Here is a 15,877-nt window from a genome sequence, read left to right as displayed (position 1 = left end):
CAGCTATGGACTCCACCGCACCCCACAGAGAGTGAGAGGAAAGGAAAGCTTGTGCAAGCTGAGACCAGCAGGAACCGCAACCGGCGCATGCTCATTTCTGTCATGGTTGTGGGTGTCTGTGGTCTCCTAAAGGACACTCTGGGCTGCAGGGCACTGCAGGGTAGAGGTTAGTCTGGCATGGCCATGGACCAGTGTGCTGAGTGGACACACAGGCACCAGTGCTGAGGAATATGTGTGTCTACACAAAGGTCCTACAGGTCTGAGAGACCAACAGAGAGAACACGGGTGCACCTTGGCCTGAGGTGGGTGTGGTGGAAAGGGACTTTCGTGGGTTCTTCAGGGGGCCACACAAGCAGGACTTGGCATACATCTAGTGCCTTCTAGAATACCTTGAGTACTGAGACATCAGGCTTAGTGGGGCGCCAGCAAACAGCTCAGATGTGCTGGGGAGGACATGGGCTCCTTGCACTCCCGCACTGCGCAGGCTTCAGAGAGGCAAGTTAGGGCCTCACTGAGCTAGGACTGTAACCCTGCACAGGGGTGCCTCAGAGGTGCTGCAGTCTGCTGTTCCCCAGTGAAAGCAATACACCCACAGCTTGAGCAGCGTGGTCGTTTTCACGCCCTGGTGCGTCTAGAAGTTGCGTTTACATTGCACTGTAGCCTATTGGTTGTAACTGCGTGACCCTAAGTGCACACACACTAATTAAAAACACTTCCTTGCCAAAAGGTGCTAGCAAGCGTCTTCCCTTCAGGGAGTCCGTCTCTGTGCTGGGGGAGGCCTGGCTTTGCTGTTGGCTGCTGCAGGTGAGGGTGGTTGGGTGACTTCTTAAAATAAGACAGTAGTGAACTCTGCCACCTTAGCTGACCTTTCACAATTCCTCCGTGTCATGCAACGCTGTTTGACAGCGTTTTACCCACAGCAGACCCTCCTTCAAAACCAGAGTCAGCACCTGTGAAGCCTGCTGCCTCCTTGTCACAGCTTGGGCAGCATTCACAGTCCTCCGAGTGCTCTCTCGGCAGTGCTCCCCGGCTTCTTTGGGAGTAGATTCCCTCCGAGTACCCTCCTGTACTCCTGCAGCAGAAGCAGCTTCGGGGTCCTCGGCGGTCCAGTCACCTTCCCAGGCTGCTTCAAGTCCTAGGCTCCCAGGTTCCCAGCATGCCTGCAGTTGCTCCCCCTCAAGCCCCAGGCCACCTCTGCTGATCTCTGCTCCTGACTCGTAAGTGTTAATGGTGTCTGGAATGGTTACGTCCTGCCTGGGTTTTCCTTCTACTTGATGAAGATCTGTCAGGGCAGTCGCTACCTGTGGTAGCTACAACTTTACACATTGCACCTCCTTCCCATATCCAGCATGCTGTGCGGGCCCCGCCCCGGGGCACCCTGAGACCGTGCTGACTGAGCCTGGGCGTGGTAGCACACACCTGCAATCCCAGCGCTGGGGAGGCTGAAAACAGGAGAATCACTACGAGTCCGATCTGCGTAGTGAGACCCTGTACTAAATACAAAAAGAAAAGAGAAAGACAGCTCAGTAGAATAAGCACTTGCCTGGCAAGCACAAGGGCCTGAGTTCGATCCCTGGTTCCGCAAAACCAAACCAAACGAAAACAAAAAACCTGAATTGTATTTCTTAAATAATTGGCTGTAGGGGTCAAAGCTCTCTCTTTTTTTTTTTCTGTATTTTAGGGAAAGTTCTACAGGGTGTTCAGGGTCTCACTCCTAGATTAGACCCATAGTGATCCGCCTGTTTACAGCCTCCCAAGTGCTGGGATTACAGACATGTGCCACCACACCCAGTCTTAATCACAGTCTCAGCACACCCTGGGGGTGGGGCCAGCACAGCAGGCCGGGAGATCAAAGCCCTGGCCCCTGCACTTGCTTGCGGGGGCTTTAATCTGCTGAACTATTTGGCTGGAATTCTATGTCTTTTTTTATTTTTTTAATTTTTTTTAAGACAGGGTCTCACTTTGTAGTGCAGGCTGGCCTTGAACTTGCATCAATCCTCCTGCCGCAGCCTCCTGAGTGCTGGGATTATAGCCAAGAAACTAAAAGAGAAATGAGTTCAAATGGTTGCTCCATGATGGTTTTGGGTGGGTGGTTTTTACTTAGGCCCTTAGTATTGGAACTGACAGATATAGGGGAGGGATAGTGATTCAAAACTATCATGTTTCTGTGTGTGCCCCACTTTCCCTGCTGGGGCAATCAGTGTCTCAGTACTTTTTATTCTTTAATTGGATTTTTAATCTCACTTTCCTCTTTATTTTACTTTTCTCTTTCCTTCCCTCTTTTCTTCCAGGGATGGAACCCAGGGATTTGCACCAAGCTATATCTCAGCCTTTAATTTTTTTTTTTTAATTTTGAGACAAGGTATAATCACCAAGTTGTCCAAGATAAACTTGCAACCATGATCCTCCTGCCTCAGCCTCCCAGAGGGCTGAGATTAAGGGCATGTGTTACCATGCCTGGCTTCCTTCCTTCTTTATTACATTTCACTTCATCTCTTTTCTCACCCTCTCTTTTCATTATTATTACAAAAACTCCTGCTGCTTTTCAGTTTCAGTGATGATGATGAGGGTGACAATGATGATGTGAGACAGAGCCCAAGTGTAGTCCAGGCTGGCTGTGAGCTCACATAACCCTGCCGCTTCAGCCTCTGGGTGCTGAGTTGACAGGCCTGTGCCACCACAGCTTAGTTTATTATTATTGCTCATTTATTTTTTATTGTTAATGGTACTGTACTTTCTGCTTTTAATTGGCTTTTACTGTATATCATTATTTTGTTTGACCTTGTGCTCCCAACAGTACTGTGATTTGTTATCTCCTCTTTGATTTTTGATGGGATTGAACCCTCAGAGGAAGGCTGGTCACTAAGAAGATCCTCACATGAAAGTGGAAGATACAGCCATCGATACAAAGTCACGAGTCTCAACATAGAAACACATAAAGTATGAATAAACAAAGCAACATGACTCCTCCAAATTCCCATAATTCACCAGCAATCCAGTGGAAATACACTGAAGTAGATGAAATGCCAAAGAATTCAAAAGACTGATTTTTAAAATGAGTAATGACTTCAAAGAGGATACAAACACACAGCTGAATGACCTAAGGGAGACAATGCAGGACATGCAGAAGAGAGAGAGAAATAGTCTTAAGAAAAGCCAAATAGAAATGAAGAGCATAATAAGTGAGATGAAAAAGACCAACTTCAGTGCCAAGCCTGACTAGGAGAGGAAATCAAGAAGAAGACAGAATTTCAGAGTTGGAAGATAAGGTTATGGAATTATGACACACAGACATCAATAAACAAACAAATAACAAAAAACTCAAGAAATTATGAATGAAACATCCAAGAGCTCTGGGAAATAAAACAGCAGCATTACAAAAAAAGGTGTCAAGGTTCTATTTACTGAAATAAGAGAAAACATCCCAAACCTTGGTGAAGATATATACACGCAGACACAGGAGGCATTAGGACCCCACCGTGCTCAGAGTAGGTCTACATCACATCACAGCTAAAATGGCAAGAGTTCAGAACAAGGAAAAAGTGTAGAGAGCCACAAGGGAAACACCAAGTCACTTACAGAGGCAAGCCTCTCAGGATTACTTCACCTGTCTCTGTAGACACCCTGAAGGCCAGGAGGGCATGTAACAATGAATTTCAAGCCACTGAGAAAGTAAGTGCCAACCTAGACAGTATATCCAGAAAAGCTATTCCCCAAAACTCAAGGAGAAATAAACACCTCCCAATATAAGCAAAACTAAAAAGTATCGTGACTGCTAAGCTAGCACTGCAGAACACACTTGAAAGTACCCTACACACGAAAGACTAGCTAAACTATTAAAAATTAGAAAAGAATGAAACATTACAAAACAACAAAATGACAGGAATGAGCAAGCACTCTATAAGTGGTGCTTCCTGCTACTGAAAGGCACAGATGAGCAGCTGTGGTTTGCGTCTGGGGTCCCCCTCACAGCTCATGCAGTCGTGTGCGGCAGCTCTTCAGAGGTGGTGGGATCTGCCATGTGTGACTGACTCACAGTCTACTGCTGGGGTTAGGGCTCCAGGGAGGCACTCCCCTGTATACAAAAGGCCCACCTGCTGCCCGCCTACTGTCTCTTGCTGCCTTTGCTGCCTGCCTGCCTGCCTGTCTGTCTCTTGCTGCCTTTGCTGCCTGTCTTCTGCTGCCATGAATGGTTGTCCCTCTGCCATGTGCCAACCCTACACACTGTGAGCTAAATAAATCTTTCCCCATTTCTTAAATATGGGTGTCAGGTATTTTTGTCTCAGCAATGAGAAAAGTAACTAAGATCCTATCAGGTTGTACTAGAAAATGAGATCCATTTTCTTTCCCACCTGCAAAAAACAAACCTTGCTAGTAAAGACATACATTAGATGAAAGCAAAAGGGTAGAAATGTTCAACACAAAAGGAAATTAGAAGCAAGCAGTGGTAGCTACACTTGTATCTGTCAAAACCATCTTCAAGACAAAATTGGACCAACAGGGCAAAAATCCACCAAAGAGATTTAATACTTGCAAATATTCAGTGTGCCCAATTTTTCAAAACAAATATTATTCAACATAAAGGGACATATATGTCCCAGTACAGTACAAGTGGATGACTTCAATACTCCACTCTCACAAACAGATAGGCAGATATAAAAAGTCAACAAAGAATCATCAGAATTAAACTATACTACAGACCAAATGGACTTAACAGATGTCTACAGAACATTTAATCCAACAACTACAGAGTACACAGTCTGCTCAACAGTTCATAGGATGTTCTCCAAATTGATTATTTTTCAGGCCATAAAACAAGCTTTACCAAATATAAAAAACTGAAATAACTTTTCACATTTTATCAGATAATAGGAATAAAACTAGAAATCAACAGCAAGTGAAACCACAGAAACTGTAGACAAATGGAGATTGAATAATTTATTTTTGATCATTGAAGAAACCAAGGAGAAAATTTAAAAATTCTTAGAATCAAACAAAAATGAAATAGAGCATACTAGAATCTCTGGGACATAGCAAAGATAGTTTCAAAAGGGAAATTTAGAGCTATGCATACTTACGCCAAAAATTAGAGATCTCAAATTAATAATTTAATGATGCATCTAAGTATCTTAGAAAACCAAGAACAAACCAAAACCAAACCCAACAGAAGGAAAAAAAATAATAAAGATCAGAGGAATTAATGAGATAAAGAATAAGAGAATGGACATAATCAGTGAAATAAGTTTGTTTTGAAAAGGTAAACAAGATTGACAAACCCTTAGCCAAACGTACCAAACAAAGAGAAGAAAGACCCAAGTCAACACAATTGAAAGTGAAAAGGGATGGTACAACAAATGCCAACAAAGGTCAGGTGGTTATTAGGGACAACTTTGAAAACCTAGACTCTAATCAGCTGGAAAACCTGGAAAAAAATAAATTTCTAGATATATTGCTACCAAATCTGAGCCAAGAGGGCATATAAAAGCCAAACAGATCACTAAGGAACAAGGAGATTGAAACAGTAATAAAAAGCCTCCCAACAAAGAAAAGCTGAGGACAAGATAGGTTTGCTGTTGAATTTTACCAGACCTCTGCAGAAGAACCAATGCTCCTTAAATGATCCTATGAAAGAGAAAGGAAAGGAATCTTTTCAAACTCATTTTATGAGGCCAACATCACCCTGATACCAAAACCGGATGATGACAAGAATAAAAAAGAGAACTACAGACCAATATCATGATGAACACAGATGCCAAAATCCTTAATAAAACATTTTCAAGTTGAGTTCAACAACACATTAGAAAGATCACCCACCATAATCACATTGGGTTCATTACAGGGATGCAAAGATGGTTCCATATACACAAATCAATAAACATAATACACATAAATAGAACCAAGGATAAATGTCACATGAGCATCTCAACTAATGCAGAAAAAACTTTTGACCAAATTTAACATCCCTCCATGATTACAGCCCTGAAGAAACTAGATGTCTAATGATTATACCTCAATACAAAGCCAGAGCCAGCATCATTTTAAATGGGAAAAACTGAAGGCATTTCCTCTAAAATCAGAGATGAGACAAGTATGTTCACTCTTAACAATTCTATTCTATATAATTCTTAAAATTTTACTTAGAGCAATTAAGCAAAAAAAAAAAAAAAAAGACATTGCAGACAAAATGACCCTATATTTAGATGATTTTAATGACTTTCTCAAGACATTTAGGAGTGAAAAATCAATTCAACAAAATAGTAGGATACAAGATCAATATTAAAAAAATGAATAGATTTTTCTCATTCACCAACAATGGACTGAGAAAGAAGTCAAGAAAATTATTCCATTGACAATAGCTTAAAAATATCCAGAGATCAGTCCAATCAAAGACATGGAAGGCCTCTGTAATAAAAAATTCAGAATTCTGGAAGAAAGAAAATGAAGATACTAGAAGATAAAAAGACCTCCCATGTTCATGAATTGGCAGGATTAAATTGTTAAAATAGCCATATTACCAAAGTATTCTACAGATTCAATACAATTCTTGCCAAAATCCCAAATGACATTCTTCACAGAACTAGAATCCTAAAATTCACATGAAAACACAAGAGACCTGGAATAGTCAAAGCAATTGTAACAGCAAAAAAGAGTAAGGGTGGAGGTATCATAATACTTAGTTTTAAATCATACTACAAAGTCATAATAATAAAAACAGCATGTTACTGGCACAAAAACAGACATGTAGACCAACAGAGGACAGAAAAAGCACCACATAACTTCAGTCATCTGATAATGGACAAATGGGCCAACACTACATGCTGGAGAGTTGGAGACAAAACAGCCTCTTTAACAAATGGTGCTGGTAAAACCAGACAGTCCACTTGTAGAAGATTGACAATCCAGGGCTGGTGTGATAGCTCAGCAGACTAAGAGCCTGCCTAGACAAGCACAAGGACTGGGGTTCAATCCCCGGCACCACATGCTGTACTGGCCCTGCTCCTGGGCATGCAGAGCTGGCCATGGGCATGGTGGTGCATGCCTGTAATCCCAGCACTGGGGAGGCTGAAAGCAGGAGGATCACTACAAGTCTAAGCTGTGTAGTGAGACCTGTATCAAATACAAAAACAAAACAAAACAAAACAAAACAAAAAAAAAGCCAACAACAACAAAAGAAGATTGACAATCTACTCTCATCCTGTAAAATACCAGTTCAAAATGGATCAAACACCTAGGTATAAGACCTGCAACTTTGCAATTGCTAAAGGAAAACAAAAAAGAATGCTGAAGCCACAGGTATAGGCAAAGGCTTCCAGAGTTAGATTCCATCAGCACAGGAAATAACAGCAAGAATTAACAAATGAGATCACATCAAATTAAAAAGTTCCTACATGGAGTGAAGAGACAGCCTACAGAATGGAAGAAAATCTTTGCCAGCTACTCTTCCCAGAGGATCTAAACTATACAAACAACTAACAAAACAGCACCAAAAACTCAAACAGCCATGAATTGAACAGATACTTCTCAAAAGAAGTACAAATGCTCAATAAGTATATGAATAAATGTCTCATTTCTTTAGCCATTAGGGAAATGCAAATGAGACATGGAATTCATTTCTCTATAGCCAGAATGGCTGTACAGCGAGAATATAAAAGTAAGGGCTGGCCAAATATCTTAGTGGATTAAAGCGCCTACAGGCAGGTGCAAGGGCCAGGGGTTCAATCCCTGATCCCTGGGCCTGCTGTGCTGGCCCCGCCCCTGCCCCCTGGGTGCACTGAGACAGAAACTGAAACTGGGTGTGGTGGTGTGCGCCTGTAATCCTAGCTCTTGGGAGGCTGTAAACAGACGGATCACTATGAGTCTGATCTAGTAGTGAGACCCTGAACACTTTGTAGACCCTTCCCTAAAATACAAAAAAAGTAAAATAAATAAATAAATAAAAAGTAAAAAAAAAAAAGAATATAAAAAACAAACGCTGGTGAGGCTGCCAGGCTAAAAAGAGCCCTCCTTCACTTCTGGTGGGATGTAAATTAGTACAGCCAAATACTAACCCTAAGGTTAAGCCCTGGAAGACAGAAGTTGCTGGCACCACACACCCCACCTGCCAGCCTCATCCCCTGCCAGCCAGGAAGCCTAGACTACTAATCAGAGCAGGCAGCAGGACACAGACGCTGCCACCTGGCAGCGCCTGTCTTCACACGGTCACTCCATGGGTCCCAGCTCTCCATTTGCTGTTTCCCAGTGCAGGGGGCTAAACCCAAGACCTTTACACTGAGCTACAGCCCCAGCCCTTGTTTATTTTTATAGGGTAGTGTTCAACTGTGTAGATTGTCCGCGAATTTGTGATCCTCCTGTCTTAGCGTCCTAGAGTTCTGGGATTCTAAGCATGAGTCATCACACCTGGGCTGATCTTTATGAAAGAGAAATCACCCAAACCTGTGAGTCGACTGTCTTGTCTCCACAACACCCACCACAGACGCTTGGTTCCAAGATCTTTCCCCTTCAGAGAAGCACAGCTAACACTCGGCAGCCCGGCCACCCTAGTGTTGGCCTCTGCTTACCCAGGACCCTAACAGGCTCCAGAAACAGAACCACCAAATTAGCCTTGGGTTTCTACCATGGACTTCCACTTTCACCCCAAAGCAAGTCAGAGAGAGCTGAGTGCAGGCATGAGGCCTCTGCTCCTCAAGTGGAACCCACACTCTGTGCTGGGGCCTGACCTGGACTCTGCTCCAGGGCACTCACAGCTGGTGCACACAACAAGGAAGATGAGCTCATGGAAAGGACTCCAGCCTATAATCAATGAGGAAGCAGGGAAGTCCTAAGCCTCAACTCAGAGCAGGCCCCAGTGAAAGCCCTAGGCTACCCTGAACATGCCCTGGACACTCTTGGAGCCTGGGTTCCAGCCTCCTAGGGTTCCCCTGAGGAGCAGGCTCATAGCACCAGCACATGAGTATATCACCCACAGAATATGATTCTGCAGCAGGCTGGTGGGGCTGTGCCAGGGAGAGAAAGTTACTCTAGCTGTTCTTTATGCTATGAGAAGTGCAGCCACCTCCATGTAGCCAGGCACTGAGGAGGTGGTCACAAGGCCCCGTCCTTATTCCCACCTACCTGACTTCCACTCACTTCAGGGACCATCAGCATCAGCACTGGACACACAGATGCCCTCTGTGTCCCCAGGCTCCATACCTGCAGATCCAACCATAGGTGAATTTTGAAAAGGCTTGGGAAAAACTTCTTTTGACTGAACACACACAGACCCTTTTCTTACCATTATGCCTGAAACAGCATAGAAGAGCAATTTACAAAGTCTTGACATGGCATTTGGGTTCTACAAATTAATTCAGAGGTTTCAAACAGATAGGGTGTATGAAATTCATATGGAATTTGAGAGTCGAGAACTTTCAAGTTCCCAGGTGACCCAGAGCCAGTCCTGCGACAAGATGTTAAGTTACTCCAGCGGATGTCCAGTGTTGAACCTGCTCTGTGTGTGTGTCTGAGATGGGCTCTACATGGGGATGCGAGTCAGGAACGTCTGCACTACATTCAGTGTGCACAGGATGCACTGCTACACACACTGGGATCTGCCGGCTCTGGCACAAAACGCTGTGCACAAACACCTCCACCTGGCCCAGATACCCTCTAAGAGGCAGGGCAACCTTCCAGGCCCAGCCTTTTCTGATGACCTTTTGGTCCATATCACAGAGGCCTTGAGAATTTATCAGATGCCTACTGTTTTGATCAGGGTCAGTGCGATCACTGAGGCTGGAATCACTGACCTTGGACCCCTGATGGAGAAAGGGAGACAGCCCAGCAGGGCATCAGCAGTGTCAGGGAGCAGCTCAGGGAGGACGGCTTCCATGTGGAGCTTCTGTCCAACCAGGACCCCATCCCAAGTCTGTCTGCCCCTGAAATTGCAGCCCCTTCCCCCCATTTTATTATGAGCAAGGGGCTTTGAACGCTCAGCAGGAAACAGAAGCCATGGTTGTTGGGACATGGGGGTCTGTGAGAGACTCATCAGACCCAAGGCTGTGGAAGAGGCACAGGGCCCTTGCTCCAGGAGGCCTGGGCAGAGCATGCGGAGGCCCTGGGGACAGTCACATCCCTGACGCCACTGAGTCCAAGCTGGGGTTGCCGAGGACACACCCCAAAGGACCTCCTTCCTGTTCTGACAAGGGCTCCCCTGTCCGGCTCGTGCTAAGATGGGTGCTCCCTCCTTTCTGGAACCCTCTTGCCCCTTTCCATGAGCCCTAGGCCACCCAACACCTGGGGCACAAGGCAGCAGGGGCTGGGCTTGGCACCACCACCTCTGGCTGCCCCTGCCTGCTGGGTCAGGCCCCCTCAAGGCCATAGCTGCCACTCTGCCGTCCAGTCCCCTCCCCAGGCTGAGCCTCGGAGACAGCCCTGACCTTCTCTGCTGAGATCTCCGGCGGGTCCTCCTGCCTCTTGGCCTGAGGCTTTGTACAGCTGTTCTCCCAACCAGGAGGACTGTCCTTCGAAGCACACTGGCACACTTTAGGCAGTGCTTATGTCCATGCCCTGGCAATGCCTGCTCAGCGGCCCCTGGAGGTGGGCCTGGAGCTCACCCTGCGTCCTTGTCTGTGGCCCAGCTGTCAGTGGAGCGGAAGGAGCTCCCTGCTCTGCCCAGGCTTGCACCCGAATCAGGGTTGGGTCCCTGCTGGGTAGGGGCCACAGCTCTGCTTCTCTTTCTTTTTGAGGTCACTGGAAAATGTTGGCTTCAGTCTCGGGGTATAGCTCAGTGGCACAGTGCCTGCCTGGCAAGCACAAGGTCCTGAGTTCAATTCCCCACTTAAAAAAAAAAAAAAGCCAGCTTTAATAGCAGATGAATACCCTTCCCCTCCCCATCTGCTCTCAGTTGAAATTATCCAAGTGGATCTATTCAGTTCTTAAAAGATGAAATATAAAATACTGTTGTGACTTTTTTAAAACAACTTTTCAACAGATTCTATGAGCTGCATAAACATTTTTAACCAAAGATCTGTGGTTAAAACACTTCTATTGAAGATCAAGCGATGAAGTGTAACAAAGTTAAGGAAAAATCAATACGCACAAAAAGACATTGAGCTCTCGGCAGCGTGGACCTCACCTGCCACAGGAGTCAACCACGCAGAGTATGTGACACTTGTCAGGTCTTCTCCTTATGGGGCCATGGCCCTGGACACGCTGTGCTTGTCTCCAGCCTCAGGCTCCATGTGGCTGGTTAGCGGGCAGTCCGGCAGCACCTACCTTGAGTGGGAATGCAGGTCCCTGGGTCCCACTGGTCCCAGGTCCCACGAGCCAGAAGCTGCCTACGATTTGTCCCAAAGGAACACAGCCATGTTCCAGGCCTCCAGGGCCACAAGCCCTACCTGGGTTTCTGGAAATATATCACCAGTCTTCAGAAAAAAGAAAATATCTACTTTCTCTTGGCTTAGAGATTGTCTAAGCCCCTTTACCTCACGTGTGAGAACTGAGGTCACAGGTATGCGAACAAGCCCCTGCGGGTCAGTGAGCCAGTGTCTGGGACTCCTGAGGCCAGAGGCTTCCTGCTCCTGCCTGCCCCATCCCTCTCTCTTCTGCCCACTCTGACCTCACTTCCTGCCTGCCTCACTCCTGGCCTCGGCAGCCACGTATGTGCCTGGGCCCTGGGTCCCCACCAGATGCAGCCTCGACGCCTCACCAGGTGCCTCCAACCTGGCTGGGGCCCAGGGAGGGTGACGGTGAGGGAGAAGAGGTAACCGGGGATCGCTGGGGACTGGGAAATCACTAAGTGACGATTGTTTTTTAAAAACGCAGTAGAATGAATATTCAGGCCATACCACATTTACTCTAGCTCCGCGATCAGAATCATGCGCAAGCAACACTGCCCATAACTTCATGTTTGTTGCTTTCATCCAGGGTTCACAATTTTATGACCCACCAGAAAGCTCCTTTAAATTACCTGCTAAGAAAATGCTTCCAAAAGAGGGTGGGTGCCAGAGCTCTGAAGCACCCCGACCACAGGTGCCCAGAACTAGCACCCAGCAACACTGCCTCCCCACGGGCTGAGCCGGACCTGGATCGCAGTCACTGTGCCCGGCCAGCACAGAAAGCACAACTTGGCTCCCCATTGTGCAGCCTGGTATAGGCTGTGGTTGTCCTTGCAGACCACGGGGAAGCCAGTCCCAGTGGGACACTTCATGCAGCAGGAAGAGAAGCTCAAGAAGCCCCAGCGCAGGGCAGCTGACGCTCGGCAGGAAGTGGGCCTCACAGGGCAGGGCTGGCACCCTGAGAGCGCTGATCAGGACAGCGACCCCCATCTTGCTGTTTCTCTTCCATGCATAGGTCTTGCTGGGGCCCTACCCCTCAGACTCTCACCTTCAGGCCCAGCACTGCCCTGAGCTTCTGGGCCTCCCACACCAGGGTGAAAAGTCAGAGTTTAGAAAAACAGTCCTCAGTTCTTAGCAACTGTAACTTAAATACTGAAACCTGGCTCCTCCCAGGAGGCACTGGTGACACTCCACGTAGTGTACCAGACTACAGCCCCACCCTGTGCAGGACAGGCCATTCAGCAGCACTCCTGGCCTCGACCTCCCCAGGTTCTGAAAGCCAAGCCTGTCTCTCCTGAGTTTCTACTGAGGACAAAGTGCCTGCAGGGTCATCAGTGTAAAAGGCACTGTGGAGGCCTTTGTCTGTGCTCCTGTCCACGTAACCTCAGGCCACTGCCTTCCTCTCTGGGCCTCAGTTTCCTCAGCTGTCCATGGCAGAAGCTGCACTGGGCTTGTGTCACCATGCAGCCAGCCCCTTCCTCATGGCCAGCCCTGGCTGCTCACCTGTTCAGGAAGATGCTGCTGACATCATCATGCGTGATGGGAGGCTTCTTGGAGCTGGCTGCCATGCGCAGTGGGCGCAGGAAGTTGTTGACAAGGATGTGCAGCTGCTGAACATACTCAGCCTCAGCCTCCAGCATGCTGAAGACCACCTGGTTCCTCTTGCGCATGCTGTCAGCGTGAGGCGAGCGGATATAGTCCTGGATGATGGTCTTCCACTTCCGCCGGCACAGCCAGCCCCGCAGGAAGCTCTGCACCTGCAGAGTGCTCGAGTTAGCAGCTGCATGCCAAGGGCATAGACCTTGGCCCTGCCCCTCCCCCACTCATCTTGCAGGGACACAGCCCAGTGTGGGCCAGGCCTGGCTGAGACGTGCCTAATGCTGAACACATCCGTGGGTCTCTCGGTCCTTTCCCATGTGTGAAATGGGACTGAAGAGATGATGACTCAGCACAGACCAGACTAGACTGGCATCTCTGAAGAACTGGTTACAAATGCATGTTTCAGGCCTCTGTAATTCAGCAAGACCCTGGCTTGTACCAGAAGTACCCACTGAAGAAAGAAGGCTGTGGCCCCACGTCTGCACGCAGCAGGTGTTCAGCAGAACGGGCTGTGCCAGGCTTGGATGCCCCTGCTGCATCTAAGGACTTGTGTGGAAGCCCAGCGGGCTCCACTAGCTCACCCAGAGAGAAGACAATGATCAAACTGAACAGCACCTGGCAAAGTCGCACACCTCATCCTCGGGCCTCACTGGCAGCCTCCCTTGACTTTGGGGAAGAGCACAGCTACCTAGCCTGTCCTTGGAACCAGGCTACGAGGACTGGCTTGGTGTTGGCAGAAAGGTGGGCAAGGGCCTTGAGCCCACACACAGACACACACAAGTGGTTTGTGCTCACTCCCAAGTGATCCTGGCGGTGGCACAGGGAGGGACACAGTGCACCTGTGCTAGGCCCCTGGGCATTCGCTCCTAAGCAGGCTTGTATGGCAGCATCTGGGTAAGGCTTTGGAGCATGTGGAGGAGGCTAAGACTCCAAAGCCTCAACCCAGCAGGACCTCTGAGGTGGGTCTGTTGGGAGGGGCAGCTTGGAACACTGAAGCTCTGGGTAGAGCAGGGAGATGGAAGGCAGGGACTGGTGTCGACTGGCCCTTTGCAAATGCCCTGACCAGAAAGGCCACCAGGGGCTATACCCATAGCAAAGGTGGTGGATATATGGCCCAGACCCAAGTGGAAGGCCCTGTGCTGCTGGCCAGCAGGTTCTCAGAGACCTGGGCTGGCTGGTGGAAGGCCCCCTTGCCCCTGGGGCTCTTTCAGGATGCAGTGCCCCCCAGAAGTGGAGGACTTGGGCCAGGTGCTGCAGCCAGAGCCTGAGTCACTGTGCGGACACTCAGCTGTGCCCACGTGGGCGATGTGTGTCTCTCAGAAGCATGGCCTCCCCCAGCATGAGACAGAATGAGGAAACCTCAGAGGGTTCTAGTGAGGAGCCATAGAATCTTTACCAACTCCTAGAACGGCACCTGGCATATGGGAAGTAGCTCACAAAGGTTAGCCATTCCTGCTTTTGAGAAACCAGTTGTTTGGTGAACCTTTTAAAACACTAGAAACAAATACAAAGGCAAAAAACCCTACTGTGTGGGTGGAAATCTCCACACTGGGCTTGGTCTAGGGGACACCAAGCGACTGCAGCCTCTGGTCCAGGTGGCACCAGACCTCTGACCCCTCACCTGGCAGGACTCTGGTCCATCTGCTCCCCTGGGGGACAGTCATCATCCTACCTGTGCTAGTCAGCCTGGTGTGGTTGTGCCCTGTGGTCCTGGCAGATTTTTGGCATCTCCCGCATGGTCTGGTTCCAGCACCACCCATTCCTCCCTAATAGAGCCTGTTTTCTTATCTGTAAAATGAGGTTGCACCTCCCATTCACACAGTAGCCAGAAGGTGTCACCCTGCCTGTTGAGGTGTCACCCTGTCACCAAGGCTGGTGAGCCTGCCTGCAGCTGTGGGCGTAAGAGGGTGGCTTGCCCCAGGAATGTGGCCCACTCCTGGCTCTAAGGGGACAGGTTGGACAGCAGCACCCACCTTCTTAATCTTCTTGATGTCACTGTCATCATCGTTGGGGGTGACAGTCTGGGTGGACTGGATGCGCTCATTGTCCTTCAGCAGGGAAGTGATCTGCAACAGAGCAGGTCAGCAGCTAGCAGAGCTGGACACAGCTGCGTGTCCAGGGCACAGCAGTGTGGGGGCAGGTGATGCGACACACAGTATGGGCTATCTGGGGTGTGCAGCCAGGAGCACCCCAGACTGCAGAACACGGAGAGCAAGGCTGTAGGCATGGCCTCAGTCTGTGACTCTCCCTCCATCCCCCAAACCATCAGCCCCTTTACTGTTACATTTTGGTCACAGTTTTAATCACTGTACATGAACAGCTTAGTGGCATCCAGACTATGCATAGTGGGGTACAATCAGCACCACCAAGCAGCTCTAGAACCTCTATGTCTTCCTCATGGAACTCTAACTGTGCCCATGAGGCCATAATAACTTTATGCCCCTTGATTCTGGCCACTGGCAAGGATAATCTACCTCCTGCATCTGTGACTGCTGCACCAGGGCCTCCCCTATGCACACTCCAACAGGACTTTCTGTGACCAGCTTATTCACCTCATATCCTCAAGGTTTGTCCTCTCGGTAGCAGTGTCAGAATGACCTTATCTAAGGCTGAACACCGTTATTAGTGGTACAGTAATAAAATACACGTTACTATATGCATACACCATATTTTATTTAGCACTCGTCTCTTAATGGATATTCAGGTAGTCTATTTTTTTAAAAAGCAGAACCATACTTGGTGATATATCAGATTAGAGCAGGTGGCTCTCCCCTGCCTGGGCCACCCTGCAGCATTCCTTGGTGTGACAGTCCCTGGAGGAGCACAACCCAGACACCTCGTTCTAGGAAAGATGAGCTAGATCTTGGAGTGACATTTGAGCAGTCTTAAGAATCTCCATTGTCTGTTGGGAGTCAGAGCACAGGAATAAGGATGAGACCAAGGCCTGGGGCCTGGAAGGACAGGCAAGG

At 48.2% G+C, this 15,877-nt stretch overlaps 1 protein-coding gene across 1 annotated transcript in view; it reads right to left on the bottom strand.

Moving 5' to 3' along the window:
* Rasgrf1 (Ras protein specific guanine nucleotide releasing factor 1) overlaps nucleotides 1–15,877 on the bottom strand; it is a 99,704-nt gene that overhangs the window by 56,195 nt on the left and 27,632 nt on the right. The window contains exons 4-5 of the mRNA XM_004644463.3: nucleotides 14,882–14,974; nucleotides 12,813–13,066 (exon numbers count right to left, since the gene is read on the bottom strand). Coding sequence (XP_004644520.1) covers nucleotides 12,813–13,066; nucleotides 14,882–14,974 — 347 coding nt within the window. The remainder of the gene's footprint in view (nucleotides 1–12,812; nucleotides 13,067–14,881; nucleotides 14,975–15,877) is intronic.

Source organism: Octodon degus, unplaced genomic scaffold (genome assembly GCF_000260255.1).
Source record: "Octodon degus isolate 3935 unplaced genomic scaffold, OctDeg1.0 scaffold00199, whole genome shotgun sequence".
Lineage (NCBI taxonomy): Eukaryota > Metazoa > Chordata > Mammalia > Rodentia > Octodontidae > Octodon > Octodon degus.
The sequence above is the reverse complement of the archived record's forward strand: the minus strand, read 5'-3'. Positions and strand labels throughout refer to the sequence as shown.